Below are 25,165 nucleotides of genomic sequence, written 5' to 3' on the forward strand. Positions count from 1 at the left end.
AGGTGTCAGGCGGCTCGCCATGCCAGGCTCAGGCTGCCAGCTGCTCTGTCTCTGCGCCTCAGACCCGGCGAACATCCGCATCTCATGTTTCTGCTCAGAGGTTTACTAAGCGGACCATGCGGCTGTTCACCATCTCAACTCTGCTCCTGTTCTTCTTCAACTCAGGTATGGACACACAGCTTCTCTTTCTCAACACTTCACGGGATTAAACACGATTTATTTTTAGGCAATCGTTTGAAAACAAAACTTCCAAAGCCGTTTATTCCTGGAGAAGGAGCGCGCACATCTTGGAGCGATGCGCGCGGATCCAACGGTGTCTTTCGTTAAAGTTGAGCAGATTTCTGATTTTGTCTCATCATTATGATGAGGGAAAACTTTTAGATTAAACTATCGATTGCCAGACATGTACTATTGACACCATTACGAGATATCCTCTTAAAACTCTCTGTGGCACGCGCCCCAGTGCGTCTGGAACGATCCAGGTACGTTTTCACAAAATCTGCTGATCAACAATGTAGAAACCAGGCGGACTCCACTTTAAACTGTGGAGTATCTCCCTTCATTCGACATTATCTTCATCTCATATAATGCTCCTCATCGCAGTGGCAGAGAGATGAGGTGTCTGCTGAGGGCAAATATTATCATCAGTCTTGGGCTGTGGTGGAATACAATACTTTAGTTAAAGTACCAATTCAGTTAAAATACTCGATTACAAGTAGTGGAGTAGGAATTCGAATATTTTACTCTGGGATGTGGTGGAGTGAATGTATAAAGTAAGATAACATGGAAATATTCAAGTAAAGAATAAGTACCTCCCAACTGTACTCATGTAAATGTGCTTATTTACATTCCACCATTGAAGTGTATAAACCGAAACTGTGTATGTTGTATGTTTACTGGCTGCTGTTAAATGCACTACTGTAAATTGCAAGGCAAAGTTTTATTTATGTTGGTAAAATGGTAAAATATGACGTTTGATCTTTTTGTGCATAAATTCACATCCTCTTGTCCTTTTCGATGCCAGAAGCATGTTTAAATCTGCAACTAAATATATATGTCTTGATATGGTTGTAGAAGTCCCTCTTACTAAAGGTGGACTATCATACATTTTTGCAAATGTTAAAGATGCTTGGACCTGGTCATTGTGAACATAATGTATACTGTGCATGCTGTAATCTAGCAGTATTAACAAGAGTGTAGTCAGATCAAAGGATGGTTCAAGTGGGCGGTCAGTGTACTTGTGACTTCAGGTCTTTCCTATTGGTTCATGGAAAACTGTTTAGCATTAGAAATAAATGAGTATTTTAAAGGACACTCAACAAGCAAGTTTGCTATAAGCACATCAGTTTGTAGGAATAGTGAAATATTGCACATGGATTAGCGATATGTCGTATTTTATTAAATTGGAGGAGATTGGGTCAGCTGACAAGTTTACATTGATATGGCAGCCTTTCCTTAGCCGTGGGGATGCTTTAGGCTCGGATAACTTAAGTAAAGTCTTTGGTATATAATTATGTAACTAATAAATCATTTTAGTCATTTCTTTCTTTCTTTTCTTTTCTTTAACTATGATTATTATACATTATTTGTTTAATTTAAAAAATGTTTTAGTTGTATACCCTCTGAATGTTATCATGGATCAGTCCAAACATGTTTATACAGTGAATTGTCAAATAAATGTATTTTGAGAAACAAATAAAGAAATATGAACTATCAAAGCAAGAAGTGATGAAATACTGCAACAACAATGCTGCAAAAATAAATGTACCGCCAGTAACTCAAATGAACCTCACTAATTGCAGCATGTCTGTCACATCAATTTGAGATGTTTAGAGTGCAAGAAACCACAAGTCTGAATGTTCACCAAACTGAAAATGATTTTCACTTAGAGATAACACTCTCTTTATTTATGATACAAGAGAAAATAAATGGAGTATGTAAATGAAAGGGAAGGCCATTTTACCTGCTGAAAATGTAATCATGAAAATAGATATTTTGACTATGTGTGTGTGTTGCAGGGCTGGCTCTGCAGATTCAGTGCTACCAGTGTGAGGAGATGACACACGACTGCTCCACGGCAGAGTTCATCGTCAACTGCACCGTGAACGTGCAGGACATGTGCCAGAAGGAGGTTCTGGTGAAGGATGGTGGTTAGTCACATCTCCGCTGTCATATATGTGTGATCATCTCTGCTGTTTGTTCAGGATATCTCAGAGCAGAACAGACTCCAGTAGAATCTGGACGGATTGGCCTCAATCTAAGAAAAGCGGATTAGATTTTGGTGGCGATATGAATCTAGGATTTCAACCCTGAATACAGAAACTTGATTCAGTACTCTTTGTTTATATTTGGCCGGAAATCAATATGGCTTAAAAACTAAAGCCATAGGAGAGATGTCTGTTTTGAAAACTATTGAGTGCTGAGCTCTCCAACTGCCATGTAGTTGTTGGTGAGCAGGATTAGTGTTTGCAGTCACAGCCTCGGGGTGCACGGTGCATTGTCGTGCTTTGACAGGTATACTTTCTGAATGAAATCATGTTTCTGTTTTGAAATGACACTGATAAAACAGTTTGTATTGCTGGTGTGTTTGAAGTATCCTCTAACACAAATATGAGAGCTCTCCAGCGTACTCAGCCAGAAGCCAGGCTCTCTGCTGTGAGCAGAAATCAAACTGATCTCAGGTCAGCGGGGACAGACGATCAGTATCATTATAGGATGAAAGTCTCAGCTGCAGAGCAGAAAATAACAGTCATGGATATAAACTATTCCAATTCCATCTGAGGATAAAATCTATCAGTTCATGCTGTGCAAACAATGGCAGACGTGTGTTCAGGCCTTTCCAGAAACCTCAAATCCTGCTAATCTTATAATAGAGCCCAGCTGATATTAGCTTGATGCAGATATATGGGCATTGGTGTATATGGTGTACTGTATATGTTTGCCAATACGCAACAAGAAACTGCAATACTGTCATGCCAAAGGTACAGTGTGTTTGAGGTCATTCAGAAACCACTGAGGATTATAAAGTCATGTTCTTGGTGTCTTTTAAGTGAGTTCTGTGATTTTAGTAAACTGTGAGAATAATATCAGTTACATTTACACCCTGTGGTTATTTTACGGGCTGGCTCATTCATGTTTGGTCGCAATATACGTAAAGCTGCACTACTTTATATACATATAGCCCATGACTATCTGTAATGTGAAAGGGGTCACTTGCAGTGACACACCCACACATAAGTGCGCCCCGCATTTTAGCGTCTTTCAGCTAATTGTTTTTTTTTTTATGGCCGTATGGCTCTACTGCTTTTGTTCACTCTCATTAACCTCATTTCCAGCAGCAGCAGGCAGCTGTTTTCAGGAACAAGCTGTAACTGTAACAGCATAAAGACAAAGTAAGCAGCGACATAAACATGGAACATTTAGCAGCAAAGATTGAGATATTTTGCTCTGTGGCTGCTGGATCTGTAAGTAAGCAACTGTGTGCCCGCACATTAGCAGTAACAGCTTTGTAAGGCAATAGTATTATGTTTTCAGCTTGTTGCGCTGCCCTCAAGTGGCCAAAATTATTTAATTGGTCTACTTTGAAGGAGCAATGTGTAGTACCAGGCCACATTCTCCAAAGAAGCAGGTAGCAGTTCACCTCTACTACTGGGTCCATAGAATCTAAATGTACAGTCTTCAGTTATATTATATATATATATATATATATATATATATATATATATATATATATATATATATATATATATATATTATAACAGCAGGGCAAGAATAGGACAAATTCAAACAAACTGCTGAAACTCTGCGAGCCAGTCAAAATAACAATGCTATTCAATGTATCTTCACGTGCGCCGTCGGCCTGTAGTTTACATTAGCCATCTGTGTGTTTACTGTGCCACTAACCGGGGGCTGTATGGTCCGTGCACGCTTGATAGTTTGCTAGTCAAGAAAACGACAGGCATCCTTGTCTCGTCCTCCCTGCCACTAGGAGACCGCCCCCAATGGAGGAGAGCGCTGGCAGCTCCGGGAGACGGACACCACAATTTGTTTTCTCGTTTCTGCCACTTTGGATTTAGTCCAAAATTCCAGTGTCAGGAGGGCTCTTCAATATGGAAAGACAGCTGCAACTGCACTGATCACATAGTAAAATACTTCCATCAATTAGCTTTGGCCTCAATGGCAAAGGACGATGTTAAACAAAATGAAGCTATGAACATCTGTTAGTATGGCTGTGGGAAGTTAATTATCCACTGGTTTGGTTCCTGTTGTGCTTCAATGCAACTGTTTGAGATTATGTTGTGGATTATGGAGTGCAGAGGGGATCATTTTCAATGCTTTACAAGGTCATACCTCCGATCCTCCTGGTAAAACATTTAGTACACATATAGTTCACTAATCACTGTGCAGTAATAATTCAATTCATTTATAACCTCTTTGCATGCAGGTTGAAATAAATAAAATAAATCTGCACATCTGAAAATGCTTTGATCATTACAGACTTTTAGGTAAGGGTTATTTAGCCTTTAAGTCTGCAGGTTTTTTGTGTTTTGCAGTCTAATGATGCCTTTTTAGGAATGAATAATGTGTCTCTGCTGTGTTTGTGTTCCTATTTGCTGCAGGTGGTCAGAAGCCAGACACTAACGGTCACTCTTATGCCCCAGGTCTACTTCATTTTCACACCCAGCATAAATTGGGGGTCATTTTTCCCCCTCTCTCTACTGCAGATGAGCAAAAGCAATAAGCTCCTGCAGGCACACCGCACTATAGACTCGACAGCTCTTTATTAAGAAAATGTTTGCATGAATGCTCATGTACGTCCCAGCCTTTATCTTCCGGTCATTCTTGCTGCTCTGCATGAAAAGGAGGCCTTAGAAATTCAACTGAACCCAGTTTATTACTATTTGAAATGCAATAGATATATTTACAATTGCACTTCCACCTCTGTGCAATGTACTTAAGTAATAAGAATAAAAATCAGTGAATCCGATTGAGTCTTCCTAAGTTTACTTGCCCTGTGATTGCCAGTATGAGGCTGGCTGGAAGAACTTCGAGGTATCGCTGAAGAGTGAAACTCCTCTGTCTGTCATGAGTAGAGACACACGTACACAACCTCTATTCAGACAATGGCTGTTTTTCAGCTGGGCAGCATGAGACGAGCCTGGCTTCCGATCTAAGCCCATCTTCCGTTACTATCATCCTCATGTTCCTCTGATTACGTCTTGAGAAATGAAAGAGTGTGCTTTTACCTTGCTGAAGACTGTTCCTCTCCCACTGTCTTTAAGGGACGGGTGATTGCTACGCGCCAGCAGGCCACCTTTCATTTCAATGGCCTTTTTAAAGGAGGGGAGTAAGATGTGATGAGGGGTGTATGAAATTGGAAACGCTTCAATTTCTCAGAGGCAATTTACAATGGTTTGTGACTAAACTAATGTAAATACACTCACAAACACACACCAAAAAAGCATTGGGGTTAGAGTTAGCATTTTATACTGGATACATTATTTGTGATATCAGAATAATATTTAAGTTCATATTTGAAGCTGCACAAATCAATATTCCTATGTTAATAAGAGATCAAATAACTATGTGTAATGTGTTTAATATCATACAGATTAATGTGTTACAGCTACTGTCTGTCACTGCACTGTGCCTTAGTCTCCCCACAGTTTGTGTTCACAGTGAAAGTGTAAAATCATCCCAGTATCCACAGAGGCAGCGCACTAAGTGATGATGAGCGTGATGATTCCCCTTGGATTACTATGAAAGGGCGTCTGAAAATTAAACATTAGTGGTTGATGTGTAACACAGCGGCAGGTTTTGTAGGTGATGCTGATGAAAGTTGATAAATAGCATCTCATTATATTGTGTTTTGTGTGAAGTCTTCTAACTACAGATGAGACCGAGCAAAGTGCACTGCTGCATTTCATCTCTGAATAGATTGGTGGGGCATCTGTGCTGTTTTCGAGGGCACTGGTTCAATGTCTGAAATCAAGAAGGAAAATTCAAATTGTTAGACGAAAATATCTGAGTCAGAATGCTAATGGGACAGGGTGGTGATAGTCTAGTGGTACGTCTTCCAAACAGAACCAACCAGATGGTGGTGAGTTCAATACCTGCCACCATTGTGCCCCTGAGCAAGGCACTTAACCCCAAGTTGCTCCAGAGAGACTGTCCCTGTAGTTAGTTCACTGTAAGTCTCTGGATAAGAGCGTCTGCTAAATGACCTGTAAAGTAATGTAATGCCAAGGTGACTGATGCACAGTCACTAGGCTAGTTCAGATTTTGTAACGGGACTTTGTCCCAGCTGACTGTGCAGGTTATGCTCTTCATGTTAAACAGTCGGCGACACCACAGAACAGAGAGCAGGATGGAGACGAGCACTCGTGTCCTCCTGATTTCATGGCTTATCTAAATTACTTTTGCAATTCACAAAAGTTAATTTACTGTATCAGGAAAAAAGGAAATGAGAATGTGGTTAGTCACAGTAGTTTGCAATTATTTGGTTAAATGAAGGGACTGTGCGTGGCTGCTGTTTGAGTGTGTGATGTGTGTGTTTATGTAAAGGAGTGTTTCAGGAGTAGTTGCTCAAGGATTTTCAAACGTTGGAGGTTTCTTTATTAAAGTGTGTAATTAATTCAGAGCTGAACATCTTGGTTTTACTGACTTCTCAGCTGTGATGTCACAGTGTACTGACCAACCCCGAGAACATTTCCACAGCTGCAGGGAGGTAAGAACATCAATACCTTGAAGTCAGACATGGTTTTCAGTTGATGTCAAGGCTGTACTAATAAGCTAAATTCCTTATGTTGACATTTAAATTCTCAATCAACATTTGAATGTTGACATGTGTGGTTTTATGTAAAATATCAACTATTAGATGGATTGCCAAGAAATGTGGTACACACATTCATGTTGCCCATAGAATACATTGTAACTTGTGTGATCCCTTCACTCTTCCTCTAGCGTTATCATCATCAGGTCAACATTTTGACAGTGACAGTTCCATCAGCCTATTTTATTATAAGCTAATTAGCTTAAGTTATTATGCTAATACAACACTAAAATGGTGGAAATGATAAACATTGTACCTGTTTAACATTAGCATGTTAGCATTGTCAATGTGATCATGTTAGCATGCTGATGTTAGCATTTAGCTCAAAGCAGCATGTTGTGTTACATGACTGTATATAAGAAGTGGATGCATCCATTGGTTTGTAGACGAGCCTTTTCAAGCATTTTAGCTGTCACCATCTTGTTTTAGGAACCAGAAATGACACGAGAGTGGTTAATAGAAACAATGCAAGTTTAAGGCTTGCATGTGTAGTGTTAGGGGTGTAAGTCAGTATTTAGAATAAAGACGTGGCTTGCACTGGATAAGCGATCATACCTTATTATCTGTGTTGGTAGAAATACGTCTTTCTGAATAAACTTTGTTAATACTTTTCTGTTTGCATGAGGTAACCTCAGATGAGTTGAGAAATGTTACACTCTGTTAATCAAAATCTGAGAGAACATTTGTGAGTGTACCCATAATTTGGTCCAGTAATTTATAGATGTGTCTAAATGTCTTTAATCTCTGCTTCCCCTAAATCCCCTTTTGTGCTGCTGTTTTGGCCAGACTTGTAAAAGAGATTTAAATGTAAAGACAGCATCCTGGTGACACAGGAAAGTTAACAGGTTACAGCCCAGAACTTGTATTTCTTGATAGAATTCAGGCTTTTATCACCCAAAATACCTGCTATCAATTTCATTGTACTCAACTGACCATTTATCTGACGGACATTTTTAAGTTGGCTCATATAACAACTGCCATCTAATTTCACTACTTAGTCAAGTTTGATTTACATGGATAACATTGACACAGAGCCGGCTGATATATGTCTGTTTCAAACAAATGCCTTATTAAAGCAAGATACAGAAGAGCTGTGTGTTGAACTAATTATGTTTTCTAATGTCATTTATGGCATTAACTAACTATACATAACTATTAGAAGCCAAATGCTTGTCTTGATACTATTCTGTGCCTGTTCTCTAAACCAAAGAAGTACAACAGGGTCAGAAATTGTTGGATTTTTTTGGTTAAATCTCATTAAGAAGAGCGATCAAAGGTTCTCCAGACTCGGACATATTGGATTGCTCTCTCTTCCCTGTGCAGCCGACCATGCTGATTATAATTAGACTAAAGTTCCCTCAGCGCTCAAAAGTTTATAACAAATCTCAGCCTTTTTCCCATAAATTAACTCAACAGCATTATTTAGATTGAAGTGCTGAATCTTAGAATTCCCACACAAACTAAATGAAATCCCCCCCCCCCTCAGCGCTTCAAACGTTAGAAAGGGAGTTTTCCTGTTGTGCTGTCTCAAATTCCTTTTGGTGATATTTGCTCAACAAATGCGACACAATACTGCATATATTCTCGATGCTCATAATTGATACATATGAAATATAATCACCATGTATTTGTCCTGAATTTCAATTAGAACAGTTCTCCTGGCAATGCATTAAGTCAAGGCAATTCCAATATTAGACCATCAACAACACAATTACTAATTAGGAAGTTGTATAGTTGATAATAAGATAGTAATAGACTTTGTCTCTCTTAATGTTTTCATTAATTAGGAAAAACCTGCAATAAAGAAGTGGTCCTGCTGTATCAGAGCACCACTGAGTTGTTGCTGTAGAGGTTCAGTAACAGTTTTAGTATTGTATTTAAAGCGCTGCACTGTCTCGACACATTTATCTGCCGGGACAGCTGCAGTCTTTTTCTGGATGTGCTGGGAAAGTAATATTTCACTTTGGTGGTACTTTGTTATCTTTAGTGTACACCCTTTGGACTGAAAGTAGTCACTGAAAATCATATTGTTAAGCATACACCTAGGGAAGCATCCCATGGTAATATCACAGAACTCTGAGTCCTTTGTTTGAGTAATCATAAATATTTGGTGATTAAAATGTGATTATTATAATTTTACTGCCACTCCGTCAAGCTGTCGCAGCTACAATGGAGCCCACACTGTTAACTGCTGTATTCTCTGAAGAAATATTATTATGTAAAAGCGATATCAGAGAGAAACATGAGTTTGAGGACATATGTTCAGCAGCGATAACTGGTTAAAAAAGATAAAGATAGCTAACGTTAAAGCCTGCAGATCAGCTGGCTATCGAGACCAACAACGGAATTAAGCAGCAACACTGTTCCCATGGAGCAGGCTAGCTCTTTATTCGCTGTTAAAATCATGAAACAGCAAAAGCATCATGTGTTTACACTCAGTGTATTTCAGTAACTAGCGTAGCATAGAAGTGTCAAGGCTAGTTAATGATGTGCTAATGTAACCACAGGTTTTGTTTTTTACGTAGAAATGTAATGTTTTTAGAAACGTATTCCTCTTTTCCACCTCTCTAGGTAACGAGTGTCAATAGTACATGTGCCCCAAATAACGTTTAACCATGACGAGTTGTCGTAGCTGCGCTATGATTGGCCAGTCTGTGTTTGAGGGCGGGACTTAGCGAAGGGTCAAAATCCTTTGCATGTGCTGATATTAATGTGTAATAGCAACATATTTTTGTCCAAAAGTGATTTCAATTATTTGTTCCTTGGAGCTTTGTTGCACCTTTTAGGGAGGGATAAATTACGCCTTTAACGTTCTTATTGGTACATAGAGTCCTGTGACGCCACATAATTACCAGTGTAGCTCCACCCACCACAAACCCGAGCAGAGGTCTGATTAGCAAAGTAAAAATACCTGTGTGGGTATAAATGGCCTTCACACAATACTGTCAATGTTTTATCTGCTCAACTATTACATATCCCTTTGTGTTTCCAGACAGGTGTTCCAAATATAAGTCTCTGCTCCATTTCTAGATGAAGAAATTCTGGAGTAGCAGTCAGACTGCAGACTTCAGGTGTCATCGGTTAAAAGCTGTACTTTAGTTCCTAATTTCCTTTTTATTTAAAACAATATGTTTCTGTTTCCCACTTCCAATAGTGTGCACTGTAGCAATACAGTTGAAGTGTCTGGATTGTAAATATTTGTAGTGTCAGTAAGTTAAACAGAGTTTGTGATGTCACCCACTTTTAACATTCTTCACAATACACATCAATGTAAAAATCTGAGAAGGTCTGAAAGTTACTTTTAAATAATCAGAACTAAAATAATCACGTGGTAAATCATTGCTTGAGGTGAGAAAAGCCATCAAATCTGTATTCGCTGTCAGTGACTCTTCCCACTTTTACTGCACCTCATTTTCCACTGACTGCCCGTGTTATCGCTATTTTCTAATTACTGCTGGAGATAAAAAACCAACAGATTATATATCCATTTACGAGCACGGGATTGTCTTACTTTGAGTTATTTTTCATATTTTTTAATTCGTAATATCAACGGCCATTTTAAAGTTTGAGCGGAAAATGACAGAGATCCTCAGAAGTGTCTTCCCTCCTTTCAGAGTGTGACAGCTAAAGTTAGCGATACAAAATCAAACCTGACTCACACTGTGCTTATGAGAAGACAGGACATTTCCTTCCAGAGCTTTTCAACATTTCACACTGGTTCCATTGGATTACTCAACAAGCTTCTGGGACCTCTACTGATATTTGAAGTATATACAACATGGGAGGCTGCACATTTAAAAAGAACATGCATTTCTGCGGATGTTACTATGCCTGTATCTGTTGCACTCGGGTGGAGTGAGGAGTGACACATTAAAAGGGTTATTTGAAGTTCATGTGCTCGTATCTAAATTTCTTTGTAATAAAATGTCAGCCAAATGTTACCGTCTCCCTCCACTAATCTCACAAACGACTTGTTCGAACAAGTTTTTCAAGTTAATCAATGCTGTATAGTGCAAAATGGGAAATATATAGATATGGTCACAACTGAGGGTCTCTTTAATTCCTCGGCTCCCAAACTAAACTTCATTGTGATGTGGATTATAGCTGTTGGAGATGAGTCAACTTTTCTTGGATGGGTGCTTTTCAGAGGAGCTTTGAAAATTGAATGCAGTCCCTGGAAATGGCTCTTAATACACTTTTTAGAGTGTTTTGTGTTTTTTCTTTCTCCAAACTACACAGTATCCTCACATTAATGTTTGAAGAGATTTACTGGGAATAGTTGGACACTTATTTATAAGTACTCTTTTCATTTGAATAAACAGAACTCAAAGTGCTACAGAGTAAAAAGATGACAATACATTACCTTTTTAAAGGTTCACAAACAAATGTGAAGGATCAAAACAGGAACTAACCGACCATTAAAGCTAAGGTGGGTTATGTATTTTTGTTGTTTGTTTGTTAGATTTATTGAAATAGTCTTTACATCCCAACAGCAATAAATAAATCAAAGATCTGTGGCAGTTTTGGGTGGCTTTGGAGGGAGGCCAGAAGGGTCATGCTGTTAGTGTCGCCAACTTGGACACTTTTTTCGCTAGATTAAGCAACTTTTAGAGCTGGTGCTGCTAGCATCTTTCATTGGAAAGAAAAGTTAATTTCTTCGGTTACATCCTTTTAAAGATCTAGCTTAGTCTTGCTGGCTTCTACAATGTTACCTACCCAAGCTTTAATGAATAACTAAGTAGTTGCTGAATAACTCTTTTTTTTTTCTCTTTGCTGATCCTTCCCCAGTATCAGCCATAACTAAAAAACATAATATAAAAAATGTAAATCTATAAAGCTTCTTCCTTTCAACAGGCTGACGTACTACTCGTCTGATTGGCTTGATGACCCAGTGAAAGTTTTTAAGAATCACTTTATAGAAGTAGCCCATTGCTCTGAGGGTCTTGTTTACTTATGTAGGTCATATAGAGGCATCAATATTACATTGAGACTGTTTCATAGCCAGTAAAAACCTGGACCTCTGCCACCCGTGCAGCTGACGGCTGGCTTTCTGTTCTGCTGCTGGTTGATTGACTACTGGCTTCTTTCATACTGCTGCCTCACTATTGCCCTGCAGTTTCTGAGTTTCTTCTATGAGTAGCTTACTTAAGTAACTTCCTGCTCCAATATTTTCTTCTTGAATGTCTTTGAAAGTACATTAAAGTGCCACCCACAATCACATTCAGAAGTCTGAGGTTTACGGTCCAGGCTAAAACTAACTGAAATCACAGCGCTGGTAGTTAGCATTGCTGGCTTCATATGCTCCAAGTGTTATCTGTAATGTTCCTCTGGTCATATATTAACACGGTGAGAAGAGAAGTCGCACACATTGAGAGCACCAGTTAAAAAGCAAGAAGGGCTGCTTTCCTCATTCATGGACTAATTATACTCGACGCTGTGACAATTTAATGCAAATCTTTACGTGACACAGAGGAGAGCAAAGTGTTATGACCGCAACAGGAGCATCAGCCCAATTATGCAGAGATGTTTCCCTTTAAATTGGGTTCCTTTGATGAAAGAATACATCCAATTCATCCTAATTACATGCCTCCATTCCACTGTTTCTGTCTTTGTTCCCTCTCATTACCAGCCTAATGCATCCATTTCTGTCCTTATTTTCAGGGATACACTACCGCAAGTCGTGCGCCTCGTCAGGAGCTTGTCTAATCGCTTCTTCTGGCTACCAGCAATTCTGTACTGGCAAGCTCAACTCGGTGTGCATCACCTGCTGCAACACACCGCTGTGTAATGGACCACGGCAGAAGAAACGGCCGCAAATGTCAGCCGCCGTTTCCCTGACCACGCCGCAGCTCCCTGTGTTTTCTCTCTACATCCTCCTCCTACTGTCCTCCTCCCTGTGCTGACAGACCTTCACACACTGAAGTGAAGATGTGTATTGACAGTGGAGACAACATGAACTGTATTACCTGAGACAGGGAAGAGTGCATACTGTGAAATGTATATTCTTTGAGGGGTGTAGAAGCTTTGTCCAGCATTTGCTCTCTTGACTCCCTTTCTGTCGCAGCTTGCCTCCAAAGTGTCTAATTGGGAAATGTTATCATCATGTGTGTCGTGTCACAGGGGCAGCTGGGTAAGGTGAGGTGGACGACAGTGCCGTGGATGGAGCAGCTTTTGTCTATTGTGTTGGGCAGCAAGTGGCTCATTCGCATCTGTCTATATTTACTTGCACTATAAGGTCAAACAAGACAAAGTGCAGGAAAGATAGCAAGTTTAGAATCATCATACATTTTCTGAGCCTTGAACTCCAGAATAAATAACTGTGATTTCTTCTAAATCCATACTGTAACCCTGAATAATCACCAATATTGCTGTATTGACAAACTAAAAATGTATGATGTGTATGACAATGAAACTGTTTAATGATTATGGAAAACGAAGGCAATGGATGAAGGAAACCATATGGTAGTTATTAAATTAAAGCCACCTACAGCCCCAAAGATACTCACAGACACAACATCTTCCTATCAGTGGAGGTCATAAAAAAGCAAACAAGCATTGCTATCTGCTCACAAATACTGTACATAGAGCTACAAGAACATATAATACACAACCCTGTTTCCAACTACTTACCATTCATTGCATCTGCACTGCAAGCGTCTTTGAGTTACAAGAAAAGCGCTATATAAGTCTAATGTATTATTACTATAATTATCTCTAATGGCTGACATTAGAACCGTTTGCATTGCGGTGGAGCAGCAGCATATTATCATAAGATGTGATGTGAACATGCAAGAAGTTGGTGTTGACCATGAAAATGTAATATTCAGTTGCTTTTGTAGTGGTTGAGTGGTTGGTTTGGAGTTGACCGAAACCTTAAGGTACCCTGTGGAGTTTTGTGAGTGTGTCCTGGAGGTCGAACAAACATGTTGAATATATTTTTAAAGCCAATATTTTGAGACCTGCATTGCATATTGCCATATACTTTTTGCAGTTGCTCAATCTATCTTAATTTCCCAATGTTTAATTTAAAAGGTTTTCAGGAGTTTCTAGAGGCAGCAAGTCACGCTGGATGCCCCCTGATTTGCAAAAAGTAGCCTAGAGACCTCAACTTCATGTAAATGATGCGAGAGAACTCACCGCTAACAGAATGCATTGCACAGCTGCTTATATATACATTGAATGGGAAGCGTGAAAATGACGGATCATGTGGAAAAGCACCATAACTGTGCTCTTCTTCTCTATCTTTGCTGATGCACTGCTAACTTTCGTGTGGATTTAGTTCGACCAGCTGGATGTCAGTGAGGGGAAGAGCAAGAAACCGAAAGACATAATATAGCTTGTATGTCACTGATGTTTTAAGACAGGGGTGTCAAACTCATTTTAGTTCAAGGGCCACATAAAGGTCAATTTGATCTCAAGTGGGCCGGACCAGTAACACCACAGCATAATAACCTATAAATAACAACAACTCCAAATGTTTCCCTTCGTTTTAGTGCAAAAAAGTACAAGTACATTCTGAAAACGTTCAAATTTAATGAACTATCTTTTTACGAAACATTATGAACAACCTAAAATTTCTTAAGAAAAGAAGGTGTAATTTCAACAATATCAAGCCTAGGTTTATCATTTACACATGTGCATTACAACTTACAGATCACAGTGTATCTACAAAGGCACACAACATTTCGTCACAGGTATCTGGAATAGTATTTTACTTTATGATCAACACAACTAATTTCTACACTTTGCAAAGTCATCCCGCGGGCCGGACTGGACCCTCTGGCGGGCCGCATGTTTGACACCCCTGTTTTAAGAGAACGATGACTCAAGGTTCATATTTTGCTCATCGGATTGAACATTGTCCTCCCAAGAAAAACAACGGCAATCAGTCGTTTCAGCAGGTGCCCCAAAACATCACATGTTTACGAATAAAGTGACAGCGCCCTCTAGCAGGTGACCCCAAAGTCAGGTGACAATGTTATAGAGCACCAAAACATTTGACTTTGACCTCCAAGCAGTATTCTGTGGTGCTTAAAAGTGAAGCCAGAAGTGCCAGAATCTGCAGTTCTTGGAATAACCACTTGAGGCTGAATCCAAAACCGAGTCATTCCCACAGACCCTCATGTTAAAATGTCCAACTTTACAGCAAATATAAACATAAGACGACAAAGGTCCACTAACCTTAATGAAGTAGTTATTTTAACCCAAACAATGTTTCTCTAACCTTAACTAAGTTCTTACACAAACCATGTTGTTTCCCTAGTTGTAACCTTTTTGTGTCCAAATCTTAACCACAGCCTTGTCAGTGTTTTATATCAGTGATTTGAAGCAGACAGATCAGAACATGCTTCTATGTGTTGTTCTACAGCGCATGGACAAACGACACACTTTGTCGTCTAATTTGTTGTTATGGTGTCACTCTTAAGTGTCTAATAAATGAACTCTCCAACAACATGCAGCATACAACTACTACTTTATTTTTTATGTCAGTCCACATATCACTCGCATGTACATGGGGATATTTAGGTAATCAGGGCATCTGTTTGGTTACTCAAGGCGTACTCACAGTTCCTTCCAATGAAAGTTGCTCACAAGTTATTGGCTTACTCGAGCTGCTGCACTTTTTGGACCATTGAGCATAATGACTTCCTGCTGGCTCCCCAAAATGATTTACTTATTTACTTTTGAAATTTGATGGAACTAAAGGCTCAAATTCTAATAAAAATAGTTATTGCCTGGAGGCTTGTTGTATATACTGCACATTTTCATTCAACCTTTTGCAGTCAACAGGAAAGTATAATGTTTCACCCACGTGTTTATGAGTGTACGTATGTGTCCTCGTGGGATGTTTGCTTATGAGATGCAAACATCATAAGGACCTGAACACCAAAACAGTGCTCCATAGCCTTACTAGTGGTTCTTGGGTACCATTAACTATAAATCAAGCTGTTGGGAACATTTGAGCTTTTGTATCATAGTTTTTCTGACTTTTTACTGTGTAAAAGTAATATATTTATGTGTTTTTCTGATGACACAGCACAAGCATCCTTAATTAGTTTGTACTGTTCACTGTGTTAAATTGTACATTATACTTCAGTCTCTGATGGTACATCTGGCTTTGTTTTGAGAATTGAATCAGACTCTTCAGTCAGGCTGAGAGATGTTTGAGTATTTGAAGCCACTCCTGAGTCACTTTGACTCTTAAAGGTTGTAAAGGAGGGAGGAGTTTTCTCTTGTGCCAGGGTGGGGCGGTTCGCCCTGCTGCGACGCAACGACTTTATCAGCAGGGGCTGGAGGGAGCGTGCAGAGGCAGCGCGAGAGCTCCGTACGTTGCGCTTGTTGATGTGTTCGATAGTGAGGCGGACACCGCAGCACCTGGACAAAAACCTCCCTGAACTGTCTGGAGGAGAGGTTGTAGAGGAATGGGTTGAGGACGGAGCTGAGGTAGAAGAAGGAGTCGGCCACCGGGTGGAGAGTGACATAGCTCCGGAAGTAGGAAATAGTCCAGTCGGACTTGGGCATGGCAGCCATCATAAGACGACGAATCTGGTTGGGAAGCCAGCACACCATCAAGGATCCCACTATGAGACCTGAAGTAAAATCAGAAAGAAAGTCAGAAACACATAAGATGGAAAAAGAGAAAGGATTGTTACATAAAAGGAAAGCCATGTGTTGATTTCTTTCTGAGAAGATCGATAACACTCACATTTGTACACTAAATATAAAACTAGAGCAGGAGGTGGTTAGCTTAGCTTAGCATAAAGATAAAGGATACAAGGGGAAACGGCTACAGTAGCTGGTTAGGTAACAAAATCCACCTGCTAGCTCCGCTAGAGCTGACTAATTGACACATTATATCTAATTTATTTAATTTGTAAGAAGAAAAAAAAACAGCAAGTTGTTTTAGGATGGGTTATTTTTTCGGACTATGTATTAGCTGGATGTAGTGACTTCCTGAAGTCTTGTTGTCACAAGAGGTTACCGGGTATCGGAGACTTTACTTTTAGCTTATAAGCTTATAAGCTTATATAGCTATAAAAACTACTTCTAGTTTCTGTACAGAATACACAAACAAGACATAACATATTTAATAGAGAGCTTTTGCTGTCTTTATGCTAAGCTAAGCTAACATCTTCTGGCTGTAGCTTCATATATAGCTCACAAACATTTGAGAGTGGCATCAATCTTCTCATCTAAGTCGCGGCAAATAACCGCAAAAGTTTATTTCAAACTATTCCTGTAAGAAAATAATACATGATACAAAAACAATTAGAACGGTTACAGTGCTTTAGTTGTCAAAAAATGTACTCAGCATGCAGTCAGAAGTTCCTGTTCTCAGTTGCAGCCCGTTTTGTGAGTCAATGTGAACAAAAACTTGTGGTAGTAGCTGCAACTGGAGGCCTGATCATTGCAAAATTACACAGTACTGGTGGTTGGCTGCCAAGGTCTATTTGTCCCTTTTCCTACTATCACTGAACATCATTAATTACCACGACTTACATCGCACATTCACCAAGGTGTTTTCTATACTTAATCTTTAATAGGGTGCTGTATGAACTCCCTGCTAATTCTGAACCATCACTATTTCCCTTTGGAGGGAAGAAGAAAGGTTTGCCACTGATTCATAAAAGTGAAACTCAGTGCGTTGACCTCCAGGACATAGGATGGCCCGCTGACTTATCTCATGTGTCATGTCTGAGTCACACATCCTCATTCTCTGATCTGGTCATCCATTTCCCCTGCAGTGTTTTAATGGGAATTACGCTGTGACCAAACCTTTCAACATTCACAAAATGATCTGGCTTGAGACATCACTTCCAGCTGTGGAACTCAGATATCAACACATTTATTTATAAATGTTTATAAATGTTATTTATTTATATTTACAGCGTCCAAGACTCCGGAGGAAATTATTTTTTATCCCGGTGTCATTTGAAGACACAATGTGAAAAGCTCTCTTCATAAATAGATAAATGTAGGTGCATTGAAGTGCATTTTAGTGTTGGTATTTTCATACTTTTTAGACCTTACTTGCTCCAATTTAATATCTCAAAAGTACAACAAATAACGGCCTCTTTTGTCACCAAAAAACAGTGTAGCCACTAGGAAAGAACTGTATATTGTAGTGCTTTAAGACAAAAATGGAAAAGGATGAGGTAATAAAAAGATAAAAACTTTACATTAAAACCTTACTAAGCACAGAAGAAATGGAAAAGTAAAAATTAAAAACATGTATTGGATGTATAGTCGTTCATTAAGGCTAGTACCATGTCAACTCAAAATCAAAAAAAGCAAAGTAGTGTGCTTCTTGGTTATAAAAAATCAAGCTCTAGGTAAGAAGTCATAAGATGGCAGATTAGTTTTTTCCACGAAATGTCAATTGTTCACTATGCCTGAATATCTCAACAACTATTTTATGGATTGCAGTAGAAGTTTGTATAGACATTCATGATCCCCAGAGGATGTATCCTAATGACTTCTCACCCTATCTCTAAGGGAGACGCCAGCCACCCGTCTGAGACAACCCATTCGGCCGCTTGTACCCGCGATCTCGTTCTTTCGGTCATGACTCAGCCTTCATGACCATAGGTGAGGGTAGGAACGAAGATCGCCTGGAAGATCGAGAGCTTTGCCTTCTGGCTCAGCTCTCTTTTCGTCACAACGGTGCTGTAAAGCGAATGTAATACCGCCCCCGCTGCTACGATTCTCCGGCCAATCTCTCGCTCCATCGTGCCCTCACTCACAAACAAGACCCCGAGGTACTTGAATTCCTTCACTTGGGGTAATGGCTCATTCCCTACCCGGAGTCGGCAATCCACCGGTTTCCTGCTGAGAGCCATGGCCTCAGATTTTGAGGTGCTGATCCTCATCCCAACCGCTTCACACTCGACTGCGAACCGATCCAGTGACTGCTGAAGGTCACAGACCAATGACGCCGTCAGGACCACATCATCTGCAAAGAGCAGCGATGAGATCCTCAGGCCACCGAACTGCAACCCCTCTCCTTCACGACTACGCCTCGATATCCTGTCCATGAAAATTACAAACAGGATTGGTGATAAAGCGCAGCCCTGGCGGAGGACAACATTCACTGGGAACGAGTCCGACTTACTGCCGAGTATCCGGACACAACTCTCGCTTTGGGTGTACAGGGATTGGATGGCCCTCAGAAGTGACCCCCTCACCCCATACTCCCGCAGCACCTCCCACAGTATCACCCGGGGGACCCGGTCATACGCCTTCTCCAGATCCACAAAACACATGTAGACCGGTTGGGCGTACTCCCAGGCCCCCTTCAGGATCCTTGCGAGAGTGAAGAGTTGGTCCGTTGTTCCACGACCAGGACGGAATCTGCATTGTTCCTCTTCAATCAGAGGTTCGACTATCGGCCGAACCCTCCTTTCCAGCACCTTGGAGTAGACTTTACCGGGGAGGCTGAGAAGTGTGATACCCCTGTAGTTGGCGCACACTCTCTGGTCCCCCTTTTTGAATAGAGGAACCACCACCCCGGTCTGCCACCCCCTAGGCACTGTCCCAGACTTCCATGCAATGTTGACGAGGCGTGTTAACCAAGACAGCCCCTCAACACCCAAAGCCTTCAGCATTTCTGGACGGATCTCATCAACCCCTGCGGCTTTGCCACTGTGGAGTAGTTTGACTACCTCAGTGACTTCCAACAGGGAAATTGACGATGGTCCCCCATCAGCTTCCAGCTCTGCCTCTACCATAGAGGGCGTGTTAGTCGGATTCAGGAGTTCCTCAAAGTGCTCCTTCCACTGCCCGATAACCTTCTCAGTCAAAGTCAGCAGGGTCCCACCCTTGCTGTACACAGCTTGGATGGTTCCCCGCTTCCCCCTCCAGAGGTTCCAGACGGTTTTCCAGAAGCACCTTGGTGCCGACCGAAAGTCCTTCTCCATAGCTTCTCCGAACTTCTCCCACACCCGCTGCTTTGCCTCTGCCATGGCACCCTTCTGCCGCCCTTTGAGTCCGTCGGTACCCTACAACTGTTTCCAGAGTCCTCCCGGATAACATAACCCGGAAGGACTCCTTCTTCTGTTGAACGACTTCCCTGACCACCGGGGTCAACCACGGTGTTCGAGGGTTACCGCCCCTTGAGGCACCTAAGACCTTGAGACCACAGCTCCTCACCGCAGCTTCAGCAATAGAGGTTTTGAACATCGCCCACTCAGGTTCAATGCCCCCAACCTCCGCAGGGATGTCTGAAAAGCTCCGCCGGAGGTGTGAGTTGAAGATCTTCCTCCACACGTTCCCAGTTCACCCGCACTACCCGTTTGGGCTTACCAGGTCTGTCCAGAGTCTTCCCCCACCCCTTGATCCAACTCACCACCAGATGGTGATCAGTTGACAGCTCCGCCCCTCTCTTCACCCGAGTGTCCAAAACATGCGGCCTCAGGTCAGATGATACGATCACAAAATCGATCATTGACCTTTGGCCTAGGGTGCTCTGGTACCACGTACACTTATGAGCATCCTTATGTTCGAACATGGTGTTTGTTATGGCCATTCCATGACTAGCACAGAAGTCCAACAACAAACGACCGTTCGGGTTTAGATCAGGGAGGTCGTTCCTCCCAATCACGCCTCTCCAGGTGTCTCCCTGCAGGGCTCCATTCAGGGTCTACAAGAAGGCTGAATACTCCAAACTGCGGTTTGGGGCATAGGCACAAACAACAGTCAGAGTTTTCCCCCCCATAACCCGAAGGCGTAGGGAGGCGACCCTCTCGTCCAACGGGGTGAACTCCAACGTAGTGGCGCTCAGCCGGGGGCTTGTGAGTAGTTCCGGCTCCTTCCCCCACAGAGAGGTGACGTTCCATGTCCCCAGAGCCAGCCTCTGCTGCCCGGGTCTGGTCCGTCAAGGTCCCTGACCATCACTGCCACCCGTGTGACAGCTCACCCGACCCCAGCGGTTCTTCCTGTGAGTGGTGGGCCCACAGGATGGATGGATGGGAGGCACCACGTAGCTTCTTCGGGCTGTGCCCGACCGGGCTCCGTGGCAAACCCGGCCACCAGGCGCTCGCTGTCGGGCCCTCCCTCTGGGCCTGGCACCAGACGGGGGCCCCGGGCTTCCTCCGGGCAGGGTCTCTCCTTCTCTTTCCCTTTTTTTCATGCGTCGTTTGTTCCCCTCAGGATGAGCTTAAAGCACAGCTGTGTCTGAGTATTGTATCACAGATGCTAGCATGGCTGTATACTCATTCTTGTTTTCTCTGCACAGGTTCCACTTTCAACCACTTGCTACAACATTTTTCACAAAGCAATGTAGCCACATGGCAGCTCTCCACATGTGCAAACACAGCTTCAGAGGCCAGTCCTTCAATCTGTTAGGAAGAATCAGCTGTTACCAGAGCGATGCATGCTGTTGCTTAGCAGGGTCTCTCGCCTGGGTTTTGGCCCAGTGTCGCTTTAACAATGAAAACACAAGGTAAAGAAAAACAGAATGAAAAACAGGCCTCTCTAAATAATGTTCCAGTATCTGCTTTGCTCCAACATTTACAATTGTGTCTCTCGTTGATCTTTCTGTGACAATAAACATTTAATTAATTATTGATTATTGATTGAGTATTTGTAATTTATGCAAAATCCACCTTCCAATCATTAATAATATGATCCCATATACACATTTATCTGAAGTTGGCATTCAGTAATTGAAATGTCACCTGCTGAAAGTGAAGAAGCATACATAAGCCTATAGAAATTGTTTTATTGATTGCTCTCAGGCTTCATTAAACAAGCAGAAGCCACTGAGGCGCTGGTTAACCCCCATGTGAGCTACACAATGCTAGCGCTGCCAGTAACCATGGAGAAAGCCAGCCCTTCAAATCGACGTGGCACGGTTGCTTAATGCACTTTATTCTGATGAACTGTTTTCATTGCTGCCTTTTGTATTTTTATTTCTTACTCCAGTATTTGATCTGATATTGTTGATATTTAATTTCGCCGTTAATGTGTTTAAAAACTATTCATCCGCGACTACAGCTTGTTGTCAACTCCTGTAAGAGATGCTCATTCTGTACACTATTATATTCTAAAAAGGTTTAATACGCTTTTGGGTGTTTACCTTTCTTACCAGTGTTTCGCATATTTACCAGGGGGACACTGTTGAGTAAATATATTTACGGTCCAATACCAAGTTACAATTCCTGTAAGGTACATACTTTTGAACTGACAGTAGGACAATTCTATATATAGTTACTACTTATCTAGAGTAGTGCTAGTCTCACATTTCTGCTACTTTTACTATATAAACTCTCTATTAGTTATAAATATATCTTATTTGTCTCCACTCACTACAAGTAGCTAGGTATTTAATACATAATTAGCTCATATATCTTAACTGGTGTTTTGTAATATTATGGTGTGGATTTAGTTCAAATCCTACAGAACTCACGTAAGGTCCTTGTCATAGACTCTATATATGAAGTAGACATACTCACCGTGACATCACCCATTGCTTTGTGGACTACTGTTTTGAAGCCTAGAGTTTGTCAATTTTTGCCGTCACCATCTTGGTTTTTGAACATTGGCATATTGGTTTTTAGGTGTCGCCATCTTAATGTTTTGGAACCAGCAGTGACACGAGAGGGTTGAGCTAATTTCAGCTCAGTGCTGAACAAGACATTTTTATTCAAAATTTTTATTAACTTTCATTAATTGAAAACACACTGTGGTAGGGTTAGAGTTCTAAGATGAGAACACGGAGAGCACCCAGACATAACAACACCGTAGTAGCAACTTGTCAATCACAAGGTAGCCACGCCCTAAAGAAGGGGTCGGGAACCTATGGCTCGCGAGCCATATATGGCTGTGTGTGTGAGTGTGTGTGTAGGGGGCGGAGCCCTGCCCTTTGCGAAACAGCTGAGGAGAAACTGCGCAGAGCAAGGGGTGTCAAACTTAATCACAGAGAGGGCCAAAATTAAGGCATCGTTTCGGGGGTGAAGCTTGGAAACTGCAGTGCCCACAGAGTCACACTTTGCCTTGAGTGTGTCATTACACTGGAGGTCAATCAGCTATATTTGGATGTTCACATGTGCTGTTTCCACGCCAACTGAGAAACGGATTGCTGAGCAGTTCATGCGCAGTCGGGAACAAGCGGTGGAGATGGTTTGTCAGTGTTAGTGACCAAAGTTTCCTTCTGCATCAGAGTCTACCACAGACAGCTTGGTTTGGAAAGCTCTCACAGCATCATACATGTCTGTGATCACATGGCCCTGAAGCTGGAGGTTTAACAGTGAGATGCTTCGTTATGTCGCACAAACAGTCCAGCTCACATCGCTACTTTCATCCCAGAGATCTGTGGTGTGTTTCCCTTTGCTTCCAAATACTGGCAGATTTTCTCACGCAACTCGAAATATCTATTCAGTACTTTCCCTCGACCGCCATGTTCAGAATGTATCTCCTCAGGAAAAGACTTACATTGACTCTTATAAAGTTTCCTGTGTGTTACGGTGCTTATTACATGTTCCATCTCCAGAGCTTTACAACACAGCACTTGCTGGTGTGTGATTCAGTGATACACCATCAGCTGCATCTTCTCCCGCATCCTCTCCACTTATCCGCTCTTTTCATCACATTGCAGACACTCCATCTGTCATCAGTCCCGTCAGTTTGTCCCGGGGCAGTTTCATTTCTCACACATTTAGATACTTCATCAAATATGTATTTTCCATGCATTGATTTAATTACCAAAACCGGTGGGCCAGTTATGACAGACATGTGATATTTTCTCGCGGGCCGGATATAATTGTGGCCTTGAGTTTGAGACCCATGCAGATGTCGCAAGGATCCTGGAGGTGGCCTGGAAGTACGCCCATCCGGTCTACATGTGTTTTGTGGATCTGGAGAAGGCGTATGACCGGGTCCCCCGGGTGATACTGTGGGAGGTGCTGCGGGAATATGGGGTGAGGGGGTCACTTCTGAGGGCCATCCAATCCCTGTACGCTCAAAGCGAGAGTTGTGTCCGGATACTTGGCAGTAAGTCAGACTCGTTCCCAGTGAATGTTGGCCTCCGCCAGGGCTGCGCTTTATCACCAATCCTGTTTGTAATTTTCATGGACAGGATATCGAGGCGTAGTCGTAGAGGGGTTGCAGTTCGGTGGCCTGAGGATCTCATCGCTGCTCTTTGCAGATGATGTGGTCCTGATGGCATCATCGGTCTGTGACCTTCAACAGTCACTGGATCGGTTCGCAGCCAAGTGTGAAGCGGTTGGGATGAGTATCAGCACCTCAAAATCTGAGGCCATGGCTCTCAGCAGGAAACCGGTGGATTGCCTACTCCGGGTAGGGAATGAGCCCTTACCCCAAGTGAAGAAGTTCAAGTACCTCAGGGTCTTGTTCGCGAGTGAGGGGACGATGGAGCGAGAGATTGGCCAGAGAATCGGAGCAGTGGGGCGGTACTGCAGTCGCTTTACCGCACCGTTGTGACGAAAAGAGAGCTGAGCCAGAAGGCAAAGCTCTCAATCTACCGGTCGATCTTCGTTCCTACCCTCACCTATGGTCATGAAGGCTGGGTCATGACCGAAAGAATGAGAGCACGGGTACAAGCGGCCGAAATGGGTTTTCTCAGACGGGTGGCTGGCATCTCCCTTAGAGATAGGGTGAGAAGCTCAGCTATCCGTGAGAGACTCGGAGTAGAGCCGCTGCTCCTTTACGTTAAAAGAAGCCAGTTGAGGTGGTTCAGGCATCTAGTAATGATGCCACCTGGGCGCCTCCCTAGGGAGGTGTTCCAGGCACGTCCAGGTGAGAGGAGACCCCGGTGAAGACCCAGGACTCGGTGGAGAGATTATATCTCCTCACTGGCCTGGGAACACCTCGGGATCCCCCAGTCTCAGCTGGAGGATGAGGCCCGGAGAAGGGAAGATTGGGGTTCCTTACTGGAGCTGCTGCCCCCGCGACCCGAACCCGGATAAGCGGTAGACGATGGATGGATGGAACATCATGCTGTATTGAAGAACACTTGAAACTAGCGATTGAGAACAAAAAAACGTATGTTTACAATGTTTACTGAAGTAATAAATCAAGTGAGAAGTAGGGCCTTTTTCTCATAGACTTCTATACAATCAAATTTGCATCTAGCGGAGTCCTGTTGGATATTAGAAAGAATGCAGATTTAAGGCACTTCACTGCTTCACTGTTCAGAACCGGAGGTTGCCGCTTGGTCCTTGTATTGACATGGGGAGCATCACAAAGGATCAGGCAAGGCACCAGGATGAAGTGACTGAGGGGGGTGTTAAAAATTGTGATATTGTGATATCCTCAGAAATGCTAAATAATAAGGAAAGATATTATTCATGCACACACCATCAAACCACAGTCATG

General features: G+C 42.1%; 2 protein-coding genes across 2 annotated transcripts in view; one reads left to right on the forward strand and one right to left on the reverse strand.

Moving 5' to 3' along the window:
- Positions 1 to 2: 2 nt before the first annotated feature.
- Positions 3 to 15,484, forward strand: LOC115026776 (ly6/PLAUR domain-containing protein 1-like). The gene is made up of 3 exons (XM_029459736.1): positions 3 to 165; positions 2,019 to 2,150; positions 12,494 to 15,484. The coding sequence occupies exons 1-3, from the start codon at positions 117 to 119 to the stop codon at positions 12,733 to 12,735; spliced, it is 423 nt and encodes a 140-aa protein (XP_029315596.1). The 5' UTR covers positions 3 to 116; the 3' UTR covers positions 12,736 to 15,484.
- gpr39 (G protein-coupled receptor 39) overlaps positions 15,477 to 25,165 on the reverse strand; it is a 39,134-nt gene continuing 29,445 nt past the window's right edge. Inside the window, 2 exon segments of the mRNA XM_029459735.1 lie at positions 15,477 to 16,194; positions 16,196 to 16,422. Of these exon segments, the coding sequence (XP_029315595.1) occupies positions 15,919 to 16,194; positions 16,196 to 16,422 (503 nt within the window). The 3' untranslated portion in view covers positions 15,477 to 15,918.

The sequence above is a fragment of the Cottoperca gobio genome, chromosome 21, assembly GCF_900634415.1.
Source record: "Cottoperca gobio chromosome 21, fCotGob3.1, whole genome shotgun sequence".
Lineage (NCBI taxonomy): Eukaryota > Metazoa > Chordata > Actinopteri > Perciformes > Bovichtidae > Cottoperca > Cottoperca gobio.